Here is an 18,624-nt window from a genome sequence, read left to right on the forward strand (position 1 = left end):
TTTAGTATTGCTTAGAAAAAAAAATCAGTATATCTGGCAGCACTGGGTCCCAGTGCTCATAACAGGGTATGGATCAGTTCCTGCTCTTTTTGGTTTGGTCAGGTGTCCTTTGTTTACCATAGTTCTTAGCACTCCCTATTGTCTTCCCTCCACTCTGCTTGTGCTTCTTGCCTGGATTCTGTAGGTATTTGATTTTGTAACTCTTGTGTGCTAGACTCTTTTAGCTCAGCTGTGTATCCTTAACCTCTATACCAGTAGTCTGGAAAAGTGAACAGATTTGCTTTATTTGCTTATATTCCTAGCATCTCTGGGTAAGTCAATGAATGAATGAATGAAAACTTTTATTTACTTATTGTGGTCAGTATATAATGTCTGAGGACATTAGGAGTTGCAAGACATGCTTTATACTCTTGGGCAGCTTATTCTGTATTTGTGGAGGATGGGTATATAGACAAAATGGAGGCTAGCAATTGGTGCCAAATGCTAAGTGTCTAGAGCGTTTAGTTAGAGGGACAGTCAGCACTGTAGCTCTTTGGTGGTAGTGGTCAGGATTGTGGATGACGATCCCAGAAGATGAGATTGGTCAGGGAAAGTTCTAAGGAAGGAAGACCTTAGGTTGTACTTGAGGGTTGGTAGGATCTGATGGGTCACAAACTTTATTGTGCACATGAATTGTGTAGGAGAACTTTAGCTTTTCATGCTCTACTCAGAGATTGTGATTCAAGAGGGCAGAAGTGGGACCAAGAATACTCATCTTTAATATGCATATCAGGGTGATTCTGATATCCGTGGGTCACACTGAAAAAAGGGGAGAGGATGGTAGGGTGAAATAAGTAGAGGTGGGGGTGTGAGTGGGCCCTTAGAGGCTATAAAATTTAGCTGACTGGAGGTTTGTATGGCGGTGTCCTGGGAGATGATTCAGGGAGCAATGCTGGAAAGAAAGGGATGCTCTGGAAACAACTTCTTTTCCTTTTTTTTCTTACAAGAAAGGAAGACAGATAATTTTTTATAAAGTTGGGGGAGGTGGGAAGCCTCAGGAGCCAGTTACTCTCAAAGAGAATATTCTCTGTCTGATTTCTGCATTTAAAAAATTTTTTTAATTAATTTTTTAAATTGGAGTATAGTTGATTTTCAATGTTGTGTTAGTTTCTGATGTACAGCAGAGTGAATCAGTTATACATATACATACATCCACTCTTTTTTAGATTCTATTCCCATATAGGTCATTACACAGTACTGAGTAGAGTTCCCTGTGCTCTACAGTAGGTTCTTATTAGTTATCTATTTTATATATAGTAGTGTGTGTATGTCAATCCCAATCTCCCAATTTATCCCTCCCCCATGATTTCTTCACTTTTTAATGGAATAGTTATATATGGGACAGTACTGGGTCTGCTTTCTTTAAACTTAATAATGAACTTCATAGTTAATTAGCAGGCAATTGATAATCTGGTTCTGCTAGTTCAGGTACTTAATCAGTTAAATTGGATTAGCAGTTTAACAATCTGCTCCATTACTGAGTAATTGCACACTATTTATAATTGAAAACAAAACAGATGTCTTAATTCCCACCACATTTTAGTGGGATAAACATAGAGCCAGGGGGTCAGGTTTTTTGCCCCAATATGTTGTATAGTGACTGGTATATGATTGGTTGTCACTCAATAAATGCTTGCCAAATGTCCTTAGCTGAAATGTGTTTGATGTTTGTGGTTCTTCATTTCTGGGGCAAAAAAAAAAGGAATTTGATTAGGTTAGTAGTTTTCTACACCATCAAATTCCTTGGGGTGTCTCAGTGTCACTTTCAGGAATGAGAGAGACCAAGAGGTTGGGGAGGGGAGGGTGCCTACCTTGACCTCAAACAACATCTTCTCTTTTGTTTTTCTATTTTTGTTTCTTTTTACGGGGTTTTTCTGCATACAGCCTTGTTCAAAAAACAAGAGACTTCCATTTCCAAGCAAGCAGAATAACGACATCAACAGTGATAAGTTTAAAAGCCTCTGACGTATTGAAGAAATGATTTGATTCAACTCCACATATACTTACAAGCCACCGTGCACAGCTTTAATACCTAATTCTCATGACTCATTGAGCATAAATGAATCCTAACAGACCTCTGATCTGCTTCAGTTTTTGAACATTTCCTTGAATTTGTATGGGATCTTGTTGGACACAATACCTGCAGACACTTCATAAATCTTAAGAGTGAAAAATAATTTGGTTGGTGGAGAACTGAGTAGGGAAGCGGGGAGGGGAAGAGGCGCTGTAGCAGCCTCAACAAAAATATAGAGAGACAAGAAATTTGGGTTGTATTGGAGGCCAACCGTCGTAAATAAAATGGTGTGGAGAGAATATTGGGTGTGAGCATAGATGATGTGGTTTGAGAAAAGGATGAGCAGGGAGTTTGGGGTGTTGGTGGGTCCTGAGTGCCTCTGTAAAGATCTCAAACGTTTTTGTCGACAGACAACATAGTACATTTTGTACTTTTTTGGTAGGGGAGTGATTTGCATTAGCCTTTGTTTGTTTATTTAATGATTTATTGAGGGATAATTGATACATGTATTTAATGAGCATTATTTGACGCACTTGGACATACTGCAAACACCTGTGATACCATCACCTTTGTCTTAGAAGAATAACTGGTATATGATAGTGAAGGAGGGATGGGAGATAAGAACTAGAAGCCGACTAATAGTAACCAGCCATTGTAAAAATATTTACAATGAAAGCGGAAGGAGAAAAAGCATAGAAGAGCTTTTGAAGAGGTAGGTGTTAGGGTGATATTGAGAGATGAGCAAACATGAGTCCAAGGTTTCTAGGCTTGTTGCTGAGAAAATCTGGGTCCATTAAAAATAAAAATAACAGTTATTGATCACTTACCTTGTGCCAGACAGAACTCATTTAATCCTCACAACAGCTGTACAAGATGGATACCATTATTACAAATGAGAAGAGTAAGGCACTGAGGTTAAGTAACTTGCCAGCGGTTATAGAAGAAACGTTAAGCCAGGACTCGGGTGCAGGCAGGCAGGCTCTAGGGTAAGGCTCATCAGCAGGAAGAGGAACTGTGCCTATCTGCAGAAAAAGAATCCCTCAGTGGTATTTCCACCTTGGGAGCTGAGAAGACAAAGTCTCGCCATGACATGAGGTATAGTTTCTGCTGCGGCGGCTGCCACTTTCTGCTTCACTACTAAGAATCACTGGCCACTACCTTTGCAATGTGCATGCCCTTCAGATTTCCTTTCCTTTCCACCATAAAAAACCCCCCAGTTCTGAGAATTTTTGAAATGTGGCCAACCTCTGGCTTAAAGCACAGGCTCAGCCTTCCTACGGCTTTATTTATTTATTTTTAAAAAATATTTTATTTATTATTTATTTATTTAGGCTGTGCCAGGTCTTAGTTGCAGCATGCGGGATCTAGCTCCCCAAGCAGGGATCAAACCCAGGCCCCCTGCAATGGGAGCTCGGAGTCTTATCCACTGGACCACCAGGGAAGTCCCCCTTATGGCTTTAGCATCCATGGGTCAGAAACAAGATCAGTAACAAACTTCAGTTAACCAGGAATTGAATGTGAAATATTCAATAAGTCTGATGAATGGTCATCTTGTTACTGACAGCAAGTTTGTGTGCCTGACACACAGTGAGGCCAAACAAACTGAAACTTTGGTGTTTGGAACAGAAAAAGGTTTATTGCAGGGGGATGGGTGGCTCGTGCCCAAAAAACGTGAACTCCTCAAAGGGTTTCAGCAAAGCACTTTTTTTTTTTAACATCTCTATTGGAGTATAATTGCTTTATACAATGATGTGTTAGTTTCTGCTGTATAACAAATTGAATCAGCTATACATATACATATATCCCCATATGTCTTCCCTCTTGCGTCTCCCTCCCTCCCACCCTCCCTATCCCACCCCTCTAGGTGGTCACAAAGCACCGAGCTGACCTCCCTGTGTTATGCAGCTTCTTCCCACTAGCTAGCTATTTTACCTTTGGTAGTGTATATATGTCCATGCCACTCTGTCACTTTGTCTCAGCTTCTCTTTCCCCCACTCTGTGTCCTCAACTCCATTCTCTAGTAGGTCTGCGTCTTTATTCCCATCCTAGGTTCTTCATGACCATTTTTTTTTTTTTTTAGATTCCATATATATGTGTTATCATATGGTATTTGTTTTTCTCTTTCTGACTTACTTCACTCTGTATGACAGACTCTAGGTACATCCACCTCACTACAAATAACTCAATTTCGTTTCTTTTTATGGCTGAGGTGAGAGAGAGGCTTGGTTAGTTGTTGCAGACTTCTTGGGGTCGGAATCCTTTTTCTTGCAGCTGTCTACATAGGTCATGATGTTCTTGCCAACTTCCAACAAGACAGAAATTATTCTCTGTTCTGCATCTTTTTATCTCTGTATGAATGGACTCTTAAAGGTCAGAGCCCTGAGAATAGGCCATCCTGTATATTTCAGGCTATAGGCAACATTCTGTTACAAAAGGTGCAGAGTAAGCATGACTAAGCACAGGAAAAGGAACAGATCTAATAAGGAGTCAGATTTGTTCTTACAATCTGAACTGATGTTTTATTTTTGGCTTCCAAAAGTTATGTCCAGAATAATAGATATGTGAAAAATACATAATATTCCTTGGAATGCTTAAGTGTTATTTTTTTTAATAATGGATTGAGTCAGAAAGTTTAATAGGGAAACAGTACCCAATATATACATATTCACCTCATTCAATTTCCAGAGATGCATCCTATGTAGAAAGACTATTAATACTGAACTAATCTTTTTTAAAATCATAATTTTATTAGTGGAATGGGGAATACGGATCTTAACAACAACTTTCTGGAAATTCATTGCGTATAATTGAAGAACAGTTAACCTTTTCTGAGTGGTAGGGATGTGCAAATGTTCTGTAATTAGTATTTATAAATATATATCCCCAGGTAAAGTTTTGGGTAATATCTTTTTAAAGGGTTCAATAATTAAATATCTGTAATGAGAAGCATTTGTCTCTGAAATAAATTAATTGCTAGATATTTTCATCATAAAAATGCTTAAACAGGGCTTCCCTGGTGGCACAGTGGTTGAGAGTCCACCTGCCGATGCAGGGGACACGGGTTCGTGCCCCGGTCCGGGAAGATCCCACGTGCCGCGGAGCGGCTGGGCCCGTGAGCCATGGCCGCTGAGCCTGTGCGTCCGGAGCCTGTGCTCCGCAACGGGAGAGGCCACAACAGTGAGAAGTCCGCGTACCAAAAAAAAAAAAAAAAAAAAAAAAAGCTTAAACATGCAAAATAAGAAAACATCTGAAATTTTAATTTGGACTTCCAATGGGGCTGGTTAAATAACCAAAAAAGCAAATATTGGAAAAAGCTTATTTACTGGAAAGGACCAAAGCTGCTTTTGATTCAGCTGCATCTTGTCATCATTTTGCCTGTTTTGTTGGGCGCCATACTTACTAGGAATTTGCTTGTGGGAACTTGCCAGTCTTTAGTTGAAATAATAAAGTGGGATACAGAGATAAAGAGATGTGCATCTGAAGACTATGGTTGGAGGGCTGGGGGCTTCATTGATGCACTGGTTAGAATGTAATTAGGTCCTTGAGCAGGGCAGTGCAATTAAATAGTCTAGGAGGGCATAATTAGATGGGTGGCTGAATGGTGTAATTACATTCAGAAGAGGGGAGCTGTAATTAGATGTGAGGCGGAGGGGGGGTGTATTTAGATGCCTAGGTTGAGGATATAATTAACATATGGGCAAGAAATTAAATTATGTGTGTGAGTGAAGCATAATTATGTGTGGGAGTCCATGCAGATACATGGGTGAGGGTACATAGAAATGAATGGGTTAGATGCAATTAGATGTGTGAGCTCATGTTCTTATGGACAAAAACTTGATATTTTTATCAATAAGGGCAAGCATATGTTTTGACTTCATCACTAATGGCGGCTGGCATATAGTGACAGCCTTTCAGGCCTATCTAAAGGGTTGCAAATCAAAATCCCTGCTTTTCTATTAGGACTTGAGACCCACATCTAACATTGACATTGATTCCTCTTCTTAATCATGGCACTTGGTGGTGTTCTAAGTACTGAAAGGCTTGGTAATTTTTCTAGCTTGAAAACTGCATGACAAGGAAGACTTACTCCTCCTTCCTATAAAAGAGAAGTCTGGAGGGAGTAGCAGAGCAAGACAAAGATTTTTCCTTTGAATTGTGAAGCGTGAAAATAGAAGTGCCAACTCTTCCAGCTTAAAGTATCAGCATAAAGTTACATGTGTAACAAAACCAGCAAAATTTAGCTTGACAGCCTCATTTTTTTTTTAGTTTATGAAACCATGTTTATTCAGCAATATTTATGGCATTTCTCCCCTTCCTCTCAAGTATAAAATTAGGAAGGCGAGGAATGTATCTTACGGGTACAACGGAAACAGAATGATAGAAAGGAGCTAGAGGAAGAAGAATCTAGAACAAATTAGGTCCAAAAATCACCCAGTGTATCTGAGAAACATATTGAATTAGTGAAGTATGGTGAGAGTTATAATAATCTGATATATCCTGTATTAAATTTAAAACAATGGAGTCTTTTGTTACCATCTTCAAAAGCAGGAGAGCATTTTAAAATACGAATTCATTGCTTACAGAAATTCTTGATATTAAAGTGATTTAATTGGCCACTAGTCTGCTTAATCTGATTCAGTCTGTTACTCAGTTCTCCTAATTCTGGACACCTTAGAGCCTCCTCTCATTTGTTTGGGGCTTAGGTTGTATCTGGTCGAGCTTCACCGTGGATAGAATCCAAGTGGGTCGCTTCCAGGATTTCAAACTTTTTGGCTTCCTGATGCTCCCAAGAAGCCTAGATTTAAGGTTAGTTATTTTTATTACCTGGATGTAGGGACATTACAGCCTTCTCCCTAATCTCCAGTTTTGTCCTACAGTGATTCTGCAGAACATTTTTTATTCTTTGGTTCTGATGCTAATTTTTTACATTGTTAGACATGCCTAAAAGATACCCTCTCTCTCCAAGAATATTGTAACTTTTTTTTTTCAGGCAAGACTTTATTGGGGCCCCTGCTGCAGCAGCGTGGGGAGTGAGAACAAACAACAGGTTCCCTTGTTTGCTTGCTTCCCCAAGGGGGGGCGAGCTTGTTCCTTACATGGGGTGAGGGTAGGGGTGTGTCCAGGGGTCGGGCTGGAGTGGTGGCTTCGGTGGTCTGCCCACCCCTTTGTGGTGTTTTGCTCAGGACGCATGCACACTACCCTGCTTTTGCTCCAGGCTCTTCAGGAGTGGCAGTTGCGTTTTTTGCTCTCTTTTTTGTCCATAATTTTGCCCCAACTGGGTGTGTACACAGTTATTTTTAGTCCCAGACAGTTTCTTTGTATTTTGTTGCTGGAGGAGAGGTGTGTCCAGGTACAAGCTCTGCAGCACTGCAACAAAGGGTCCCAGGTCCCAGCCTGTCTCATTCCCCCCTGAGAGACTCTACACCCTTATTCTTAAGGGGTAAAGGGCCGAAGGTCTCTTCTTCTGAAACGTCTTCCTGCTGGACAGGGGCCGCAGACCCTAGCCAGAGGTGTAGCACTCCCTTGCTGACTTCTGCACTTCTAATTTGTGATCAGAGGTAGAGGTGCTGTTACTAAAATGTCGTGTATTCCTGTGAAAATATTTACCACAACTTTGTTTAATCCAGTTCTTTATTTACTAAATGGTTTGCACGTTTCTTTTTTCCCACACCTGTCCTTCCTCCCCTCCCTGCAAGGCCAGCCCAAACTCTAAGAATTAGAGATTGACGGTGGTTAACTCAGTCGCTCATAGAGCTAGTGTAGTTATCATTGAGGACATCTAGTTATGTCTGTGTGAGGAAGATGAGTAGGTGATCAAGGTCACTGGGTCTTACTACTTTGTTGTCTTGTGTGGATTGCCCATGAAGAGGAAAAGGAAGTGAGGTGTTTGGCTTTGGAAATGACTTGGTAAATAGGCTTTATTCACTTAATTATAAGAGCCATTCTGGGACGCTTTGGAGCTATTTACATAAGACACAAAGAACAGGGTTTAAGTTCTTCAGTTTTTAATAGCCTTCTTCAAGGCATATTCTCAGCCAGGAATATTTTCACAGTTGGCATTTGTAGTTTGTTTCTGAAAAAGTCTTCCAACCTGTAACGAGTCTTTTCACTTTCATTCGTTCCATAAAACATCAAAGACTTTAATTTTTGTCTTTTTTTCCCCAGTCTTCCTAAGATGATCTAATAGGCCGAAATCTCAACTACCTTTCTTATGCCTAAAAAATTCAGATCTCAGGTCCCAGTGTCAGTTCCTCAGAGAGATTTTTCCTAACCTTATAGCATTCTGTACTTTCCTATTCGTTAAATTCTGTTTTTCCTGTTTCCAGGAGCAGGGTATGTGTCTATTTTGTTCACCAATACGTTTCCAGCATCCGCAACAGCTCCTGGTGCATATCAGGGCTCAACCAATAATTGTTGAATGAAAAGGGAAATCAGGCATCAGGGCTATTTAAGAAGAGGTACAGGCAGTGCAGGCTGTGGACCGTAATAAGGGTAAGGGTGTCTCAGAAGCAAGATTCTGAATGGCTTCATTAATCGGCTCATGTTTAGAGAGTGGTGGGTCTCATGTTTGTTCTTGAAGTTTGGAGATTATATATCCATTATGGCAGAAGACCTAAATAGACATTTCTCCAGAGAAAACATACAGATGGCCAAGAGGCACATGAAAAGATGTTCAACATCGCTAATTACAGTAAGTCCCCTACGAACGAGTTCCATTCTGAGAGCTCGTTCGTAAGTCCAATTTGTTCGTAAGTCCAATAAAGTTAGCCTAGGTACCCAACTAACGCAATCGGCTAAGTAGTACTCTATTGTAATAGGTTTATAATACTTTTCACACAAGTAATACATAAAAAACAAACACGACAAATAAAGAAAACATTTTTAATCTTACAGTACCGTACCTTGAAAAATACAGTAGTACAGTCCAACAGCTGGCATACAGGGTTTGGCATCGAGTGAACAGGCAAGAAGAGTTACTGACTGGAGGAGGGAGAGGAGGTGGGAGATGGTAGAGCTGAAGGATCATCAGCAACAGGAGATGGAGGGCAACCTGCACTTTCACTCACGCCTGACGTTGATGACAGAGGTTCTGGTTCCTTGCTGGATTCAATTCTATCTACCCTCTTGAAAAAACGATCTAGTGATGTCTGGGTAGTAGCTGTTTTTTTCTCATCATAGATGACATGGTAGTACTGGATTGCATTCTGAACGGCTGCTGCAACATTCGTGTACCATTCTATGTTCCAGTCCTATGCTTCAAATACTAACAGTGCCTCCTCAAATAAAGAAAAGCCCTTTGCCATTTCCTGCGTTGTGACTCTCTTAGGTTCTTCAGTTACTTCTTCTTCCTCTTGTCACTCCACTCTCTCAATTATTTTCACTTCTGTTTCCATTGTTATCTTTTGGTGCTTCTTAGCAGCACCAGCTACATCACCGCTGCTTTTACGCTTGCTGCCAGATATCCTGGGCTTGAAATAAAGATACTGTACTATTGTACTCTATACAGTACAGTACAGTAAAGTACACAAAAGCACAACCACTTGTAAAGGATGCACGTACGTGACAATGTACACCAGACACGTGAACTAACTTATGTGATTGGACGTACAAATGCATGATCGCATCTTTGAAAGTTCGCAACTTGAAGGTTCATACGTAGGGGACTTACTGTATTAGAGAAAGGCAAATCAAAATTACAGTGAGGTATCACCTCACACCAGTCAGAATGGCCATCATAAAAAAGTCTACAAACAACAAATGCTGGAGAGGGTGTGGAGAAAAGGGAACCCTCCTACACTGTTGGCGGGAATGTAAATTGGTGCAACCACTATGGAAAACAGTATGGACGTTCCTCAAAAAACTAAAAATAGAGTTGCCATATGATCCAGCAATCCCACTCTTGGGCATATATCTGGACAAAACTTTAAAAAGATACATGCAGCCCTATATTCACAGCAGCACTATTCACAATAGCCAAGATATGGAAACAGCCTAAATGTCCATTAACAGATGAATGGGTAAAGAAGATGTGGTGTATATATACAATGGAATACCACTCAGCCATAAAAAAGAATGAAATAATGCCATTTGCAGAAACATGGATGGGCCTAGAGATTATCATACTGAGTGAAGTAAGTCAGACAAAGACAAATATGTGATATCACTTTATGTGGAATCTAAAATATGACACAAATGAACTTATCTACAAAACAGAAACAGACTCATGGGCATCATCAGAAAATCTACAAACAACAAATGCTGGAGAGGGTGTGGAGGAAACGGAACCCTCTGGCACTACTGGTGGGAATGTAAATTGATACAGCCACTATGGAGAACAGTATGGATGTTCCTTAAAAAACTAAAAATAGAACTACCATATGACCCAGCAGTCCCACTACTGGGCATATACCCAGAGAAAAACATAATTCAAAAAGACACATGCACCCCAATGTTCATTGCAGCACTGTTTACAAGAGCCAGGTGATGGAAGCAACCTAAATGCCCATTGACAGATAAATGGATAAAGAACATGTGGTACATATATACAATGGAATAGTACTCAGCCATAAGAAGGAACGAAATTGGGTCATTTGTAGAGACGTGGATGGACCTAGAGACTGTCATACAGAGTGAAGTAAGTCAGAAAGAGAAAAACAAATATCGTATATTAACACATATATGTGGAATCTAGAAAAATGGTACAGGTGAACCAGTTTGCAGGGCAGAAATAGAGACACAGATGTAGAGAACAAACGTATGGACACCAAGGGGGGAAAGCAGGGCGGGGGGTAGTGGTGTGATGAATTGGGAGATTGGGATTGACATACATACACTAATATGTATAAAATGGATAACTAATAAGAGCCTCCTTATAAAAAAATAAAATAAAATTCAAAACAAAAGCAGAAACAGCCTCACAGACAGAGAACAGACTTGTGGTTGCCAAGGGGGAGGGGGCTGGGGAAAGGATGGATTGGGAGTTCAGGATTAACAGATGCAAACTGTTATATACAGAATGGATAAAGAACAAAGCCCTACTGTATAACATAGGGAACTATATTCAGTATCCCATGGTAAACCATAATGGAAAAGACTATAAAAAAAGAATGTATATATGTGTATAACTGAATCACTTTGCTGTACAGCAGAAATTAACACAATATTGTAAATCAACTATATGTCAACAAATTTTAAAAATAAATAAACGAATAATATATCCATTATGACATCAAGAAAATGCCTTTAGGTCAAACACTGCTTAAAATAGATTGGATGCTCAATAGAAATCTGCAAATTAAATAATTATTGAACAAATTGTTGATCATCTGATCTGTTCTTAGTTTGCATATAGAACAGTGAGCAAAAAAGATATAATACTCGGATTGATTCATGCAAAAATGTGCATTTAAAAACTCATTGATCAGAGTAGTAGATATACCCTCTAAGGGCCAATGATTAGAAAATATTTTGTTCAAAATCTATGTAAACCTTTGAAATTGGAAGTATCTCACACAAAGGTAAATCTATGTAAACCTTTGAAATTGCAAGTATCTCACACAAAGGTAAATCTATGTAAACCTTTGAAATTGCAAGTATCTCACACAAAGGTAAACTATATGTAATAGTAGTGCTTAAGCAATGTAATATTTTTTCCCCAGGTAATTTAATTCTTTTAGTATTTAATAATGTACTAGTCTCATATATTTGTATGGGACTTCAGAGTTTTCTGATGATGTTCAACACCTCAGCTGATTTTAATTCTCATAATAATACTGGGAGACAGATGGGATAGTTATTATTATGCCTGACTTCCAGTGAGGCACTGAGAGTTTGCAGGGCCTGGCAAACCATAATCTGAATCCAGATGGTTAATATAATAGAGTCATTAAGAAGATGGCCATTACTAGATGGAACAGTGATAGGTGAAAAAACTTGGACAAAGATTTATAAGGTGAATTGGTGGTCAAGCAATATTTTGAGACCATGGCTGTAGTCAATCTGCCTAATCCATCCTTTCATTTAGAGTAGTATTTTTTAAGGTTAGCAGGAAGAGTGTTAGAGTATAGTACTATATTCTCAGACCCAGTAGATATTTTCTTACATGGGTGCAAGGAGATACCTTTGAAAAGAAAGGATGCAGTTAGTGCCTTAATAAAAATACTCCTTGACAGAATCATAATATTTTTGTGGAAATGGATGACCAAAATTCTTTCTATGTAATATACACCAAAAGGAGGACACCTTGCTCATGGATCATTCTGGTAAGCATCGACCATTGCCAAGTTAAAATATTTTGTGTCTAGAATAGAATAATGATAGTGAATAAAATGATAGTATTATCTCAATTAGTTAAAAAAAATTCCTCAGTATTTTCTCAATTAAGTTTTTTCTCTGTAAAACTTTGGTGAGCTCCTTTGTTCACTGGCATATTACCAATGCCCAGAAGAATGCACCCAGATACCGGAGAAACAGTTATTGAAATGAAGTTGCTTGTGTGAGGGCTAGCATTGACCAAATGAAGAGGAAGTAAGCAAATATCACCAGCACAAAGTCAGAAATGGCTTCTTCCTCAACTGGGCTTTTGTTCAAAGGCTTAAAAAAGTGCAATGATGTGTGTGTGTGTGTGTATAAAACACATATATACATATATGTTGTATATGACATATATGTATATATAATGTAAGAACAGGTAAATACCATATAAAGTAGGCTCATAAAATTATTCCAGTTGTTAAGATAGAATGTGATAAATCACTATTTTACCATGTTTCTCCCAAACCCATGGAATCTAAGTATTTTGTAGCTTGAACAAGTCAGTGGACTCTGCTAGAAGGAGGAAAGAGATGAAAGAAGAGGGGAAGGATAATGGGAGGACCACCATGCTAGTGGCTCAGTGAGATGCTTTATGTACATCATCTCATATAATCTCATATAGTCCTGTGCAGCATTATCCCTCTTTAGAGACGGGAGGTGGGATGCCCATGGGTCCCACAATCTGGAAGTTAGGAGGTAGTATTTGTACCCAGGTTTATGCTGCTACTGCTGCTGCCACTTCCCAGCTCTGCTTGTTCTGTGCCGAGATCCTTGCTTGGAAAACTGGTATTGTCAGTCGATGTGGTCCAGGGACTTTCCTTTAACAACAATGAGCGGGGGTTAAGTTGGCTTTTACAAAGCAAACTAAATATTAGTAGTGCATGAGTGGGCCCACACTTTTGACATAAACTGTATACAGATAGTTGTATAACTCACTGAACTCAGATCAGGCTTCCATCCTCACTCCTGAAACAGGTCTGTCCTGAGGAAGGTTACCAGTGACCTCCATGTTGCAAAATCCCATGGCAATTTTCCGCACTTATCTTACGCAATCTATCAATAGCATTTGCTGCAATTTTCCTCCATCCTTCTTGAGTATCTTGAGATATTTTTTTTTTTTACTTTGCTTGCAAGACACTCTACTTTCCTGTTTTTCTCTCCCATTCCATTGGCCACTCCTTCTGTCTCCTTTACCAACTTCTCATCAGTCTCCTGACTTCTTGTTGGAGCCTCCCAGGATTCAGTTCTTAGACCTCCTCTCTTTCCTGTCTACACTCATTCACCAGCTAGTCCCCTGATTTTAAATACCTCCTATATGCTGATCACCTCCATCTTTCTATCTCCAGGAGAGACCAGTTCCCCAACTGTATTCTCATGTATTCAACTGCCTACTTGACATTGCCACTTAAATGTCTAATGGAGAATCTCACACTTGACATATTTAAAATTGAACTCCGAATTATCCCCCCCACCAAAACCTGCTTCTCTATCATCTTCCATGTCTCAGTAAATGGCACGTCCGTCTTCACAGTTGTCCAAGCCCCAGACTTTGGCATCATTCTTGAGTCCTCTCTTTTTCTCTTATCCTATTTCCATTGCATCAGCAAATCCGGTCAGCTCTTCCTCCAAAACATCTCCAGAATCTGATTACTTCTGACCACCCCCACTGCTCTCTAGCCCAGGCCACCAAAATCTCTAGTCTGCTGTTTCAGGAGACTGGTGTCTTTCTTTCTGCGCGTGACATCTTACAGCCTATTCACACAGCAGCAGAGTGATTGTTCCAAAATATGTTATAGCGTCACTCCTTTGCTCACCCTACCTTGACTTGATTCTCATCTCATAATACAGCCCAAAGTCTGTACCCTCCAAAGCTCTACAGAATTTGTTCCCCAACCTTCCTACCAGTAAGTCTCTAATCTCCCCTCCTCCTCTGTCCCTTGCTTACTCATCTCCAGACACAGTGGGCTCTTTCCTCTTCATTTCACACCCCAGAAGTGTCCCTTCCGGTGGTTCCCACAGGTACTGGTAAGGTTCACTACCCCTTGTCCTTCAGGGATTTGCTTCCATGTCTCCTGACCACCCTATTTCAATGGCAAGTCCTCTTCAAAAGTATTTCCTCATCTTCTCATGCCAACGATTTTCTTTCTCTCCACAGCCCATGTCACCATCTGATATTCTGTTTATTTACTCATTTGTCTTATTTATCATCCATTTCCCCGCTAGGATGTGAGCTCCTTGTGAACAGGGATTATTATGTCCCTGTCACCCAGGACAGTGCCTGGGACATAGTAGGTGTTTAATAAATAGTCGTAGAATAAAAGAACAGTTAATTTGAGCATAAAGACTTAAATCTACATCTAAAAAAATCACAGATCTAACCCATGTGTTTGTTGATTTCAAACCTTCCTCCCAGGAGTGACTGAGAAAAATGCCACGTGTCATCCTGGCTTATCCTGGGCGTGTTGGGGTGCTGGCCTTTGCTTGACACTCCTGTATCCTGATCTGGAGGTCACTGGACAGTCTCTGCTGTAGTGTTACGAAGGGAAGCCTTTCCCGTCTGCAAATGCTTAGACGCTACAGTTTCAGTACTGTATCTTCATCAGCTATATTGTCATAGCTCTGGCTATTCCTTTTACAAAATAGAAATCAAGGAAGTGAAATTCCCTTCTTGTGCTACAGTGAGTGCCCCGCACCTACCAGTGATCACTTACACCCCTGGAATTTCATTTTTCTGCTTTAATTAATTTATGTGCATATATTCGGGTATTCATTTAGTCTTTTGGTGTAATCCATATTATGCCCTTCAGATTCATCAAGGATGGCTGACTTAATATCGGCATGGTTATTTTGTGTCCCAGTTACGCAGATGTAAGGTGTTCCCCCAGAGAACACGAACCGCTGTGCCTGGTTTCAGCAAGCAGGAAATGCCGTGCCTGGCGGTTCTTGCTGACCCAGCTAAAAGAGACCGAATGTCACATTTCACTTCCAGGGGCTAGTGCTGGGTTTTGATATTCCCTGGTACTATAAATAGCACCCCAGGGAACGTTCAGGTACACGGAACATTTCCTTCGCAGTCCAGTTCAATGTCTGCAGAAAGTCATATGCTGTCTGGATGGACACAAGTCACTTGTCCCTTAGTGCCTCCTAAGTTCTAGACAGACCTGCCCAGAGTGTTCATGTGTTCATAAACACAGCGTTTGCTCTCAGCATACTTCTGTGCCTCTGTTTATGCTGCTCTCTCTGCCTGGCAAAATCTTACTCATCCTTAAAAGATTCATCTCGAGTAAGAAAGCATTCCCTGAATCAGCTTGACAGACGTGCCTTCTTGCCCCTCTCTGGATTCTCCACAGCACGTGAAACATACCTCTTCTACAGCAAGTTCAGCATTACAATAGGGTCTGTTGCATAAGTTTCTGTGTTCACACTCTCCTCACATCCCAAACTGTGAATTCTGAGACCTGTGATTTCTCTGTCTTCGCGTTTATCCCCAACAGTTAGCATAGGAAACACCAGCAACGTTGAGTGAATGACTGATTGTATGAATGAATGAAATTGCATCCAAATAGGGGAATAGAATTCATTCGAGTTTGTTCCCAGCTTAATGCCTTTAAAAAGAATCCTAAGAATGTTTGGTGGGGATTTTTCCATTTTCCTTAGCAGTCACTCCCCACTATGTGCACGGCCAGTTTGATACCAAAAAATGTTATATTGAAATACACTTCAGGGAGCTAAAAAAAAACCCCGTTTATTTCAAAGGACTAGGCTCGTTTGTTCCTTGCAAACGTCCTGGCATCTTTCTTTCCACATGCTCTTTTCCCTCTGCCCAGTCTTCAGCCAAATTCTCTGGCCGGGTCTGCTGTAAACAATGATTTTGTGAGTGGTTGTGTGTTCTCTGCAGTGAAAACCCGCCTTGTTTTCTGTTGCTAGGCAACCCCATTCCAGCTGCCCTTGAAGAAATGCGCGGTGGTGGGAAATGGTGGGATTCTGAAGAAGAGTGACTGTGGCCGTCAAATAGATGAAGCAGATTTTGTCATGCGGTAAGAGAGCTCCCACAGCGCGGCCTCTGCCTCCTCTATTCTCCCCCACCCCTCCTGCCAGCCCCGGGGCCTTTGGAAACCAGTCACTGGTGATTCATCAGCGGTAGCTGCTCTTCAGCGTCCCTTCAAGTTCACATAGAAGTGAGTTGAGGAAGATAGGCCAGGGGAGCCAGGGAACGGGCCCCAAGAAAGTGCCAAGCTGGGAGAGCTTCAGACGTCATGGGGAGACCCCCAGAGTGGAAACACTCATTTAATTTTAGACGATACAGTTGGATGACTCCAACTTTAAGACTTGTTCTTAAGACAAACTCTCTATGAATAAACATGTTCATTCATTCATTTCATTCTACACACTCTGCTGCTTTGTTTTTCACAAAAGCATTTGGAAGTAGTGGGTAGGATTCGAAGAGGGGTTGGATCTGGGCAGGACGAAGAAAACTGGAAGGAAGGAGGGAGATTACATTTCGAGCGAAGAGGAAGCTTGGTCAGGAGACTGAGCAGAGTGGTGACATGATCCTGCAGGGGTGGGTAAAGGAACCGCTAGGACACCTCCAGCCAAGAGTAGAGACCGTGACACTGAAATGGCACCAACCTGCGCCGTTGGGTAATTTTGACCAGCAGGGAAGATAGCGAGTGATTGGATAGACACAGGCTTGGGATTGTCTGGTGGAGAGGAGAGAAGGGTGGGAAAGGACAGCATGGAGGGTCCTGGCTAGACAGAGCGTGAAGTGACACACTTTGAAGTCTCGGTAGGATGGGAAGTGGGCCCTGGGAGGTGTGAAGGAGAAAGGAAGGGGTCCAATGGGACCAAGTGATGGGGTGCTTCAGAGCTGGAGGGGGCGGTGGTGGGAAAGATGAGAGAAGGTGGGAAAAAGAGAGCTAATGTCCAAGAATGGCCCACTGGAGGGTGTGACTTCACCTTCTCTGGGGGATGAGCAGACGTGTTGTAGAAAAAAGGGACATTTGTTACTGAAGAAGTATAGGAACCTGGAGGCTGTTCTGGGGAGGGTCTTTCAGGTGGGCCCCGAAGTCTCAGTGAAGTGGAAATGACTATGAACCAGGGGCCAAAAAGCTCCGGGGCCAGGAAGTCTGAGGTGTCCAGCAACACAGAGAGCAGAAAGCTGAAGGGGGGTGGCGGTTGTGTTTTGTGTTCATTTTTAAGGGTAAATAGATAATGGCCTAGAAGTAGCAAAAGTTAGCTGAGAGAACACTGAACCACCTCTGGGCTCTGAACTAAGTGGAGTAGAGGAGAGTAAAGCCTGTCTGAGAGTGTTTCAAGGAAGCTGTGTACTCAGGGGAGGGTCAAGTTCCCTCTCAGAGAGCAAGGGTTGTGCTCCTTGAAAGACTTTATCTCACGGGTGAAGCCTGCTGCAGAGTGGGAGTGGGGTCCTTTTCTATCTCTCTTTCCTTTATGGAGTTGCCCTGCCCTAGTTTTTCCAGTGTAAGACTCTGTTTTCCTCTCCATTGCCATTCTTATTTTTTGTGATACATACAAACCATAGAAACATGGAGACAATAAAAATGTAGTTCTCTTCATTCAAGTCGACGTCAGTTTGGTGAGCACCTACTTTGTATTGGGTCTTCAGTGGGGTTGGGAATGGTATGTTGAACAATTCCCTCATGGACTTAAAACCTGGAGATGTGCCAGTGCTGTGACTGGGGTGATTCAGAAGCAGATGATGAGTGAGTGGGGACCTTCTGAGGGGAAGTGGCATCTGGGCAGAACCCTCTCTCCCTTCCATTCTGGACACAGGCCACCCTGTCCAAGCTCTAATGTAGGAAGGACACCAAGTGCTGCCACAGAGTTGTGGGCCATGGGGAGAGCGCGGTGAGATGGGATTTAAGCTGTAGAAGTGGGGACAGTTACCTGAAGAGCAGAGGTAGCCCCGCTAATACATTGGTGTTAGGTGGAGGCTGAAGGGCCAGCAAAGAAAACAGAGGGGTTGGAGGACCAGCCCTTGCTGCAAACTCACTCTGTGACCCGCAGTGCACCATTGTACCTTTGCTGCAGCTCAGCTTTCTAATCTATGTGAGGAGGTGGTTGCAGCCTTTCCATTGTGGAAACTCTGATTCTGTGATGATGTGACTATCACACCGCTGTAACACATTCACGTAGTCTAGTTTAAATTTTCATATTGCTCTCGAGTATAAGTTGATTTGCTTTTTCCAGAAACTATGTAAGGAAGAAAGAGTGGAAATATTATACTCACAGATTCAGGA

General features: G+C 41.4%; 1 protein-coding gene across 1 annotated transcript in view; it reads left to right on the plus strand.

Moving 5' to 3' along the window:
• Positions 1–18,624, plus strand: part of ST8SIA1 (ST8 alpha-N-acetyl-neuraminide alpha-2,8-sialyltransferase 1) — a gene marked incomplete at both ends in the record, with an annotated part of 152,844 nt that overhangs the window by 76,374 nt on the left and 57,846 nt on the right. The window contains one exon of the mRNA XM_079714277.1: positions 16,295–16,404. Within this exon, the coding sequence (XP_079570403.1) occupies positions 16,295–16,404 (110 nt within the window). The remainder of the gene's footprint in view (positions 1–16,294; positions 16,405–18,624) is intronic.

The sequence above is a fragment of the Hyperoodon ampullatus genome (genome assembly GCF_949752795.1).
Source record: "Hyperoodon ampullatus genome assembly, chromosome: 11".
Taxonomy (NCBI): Eukaryota; Metazoa; Chordata; class Mammalia; order Artiodactyla; family Ziphiidae; genus Hyperoodon; species Hyperoodon ampullatus.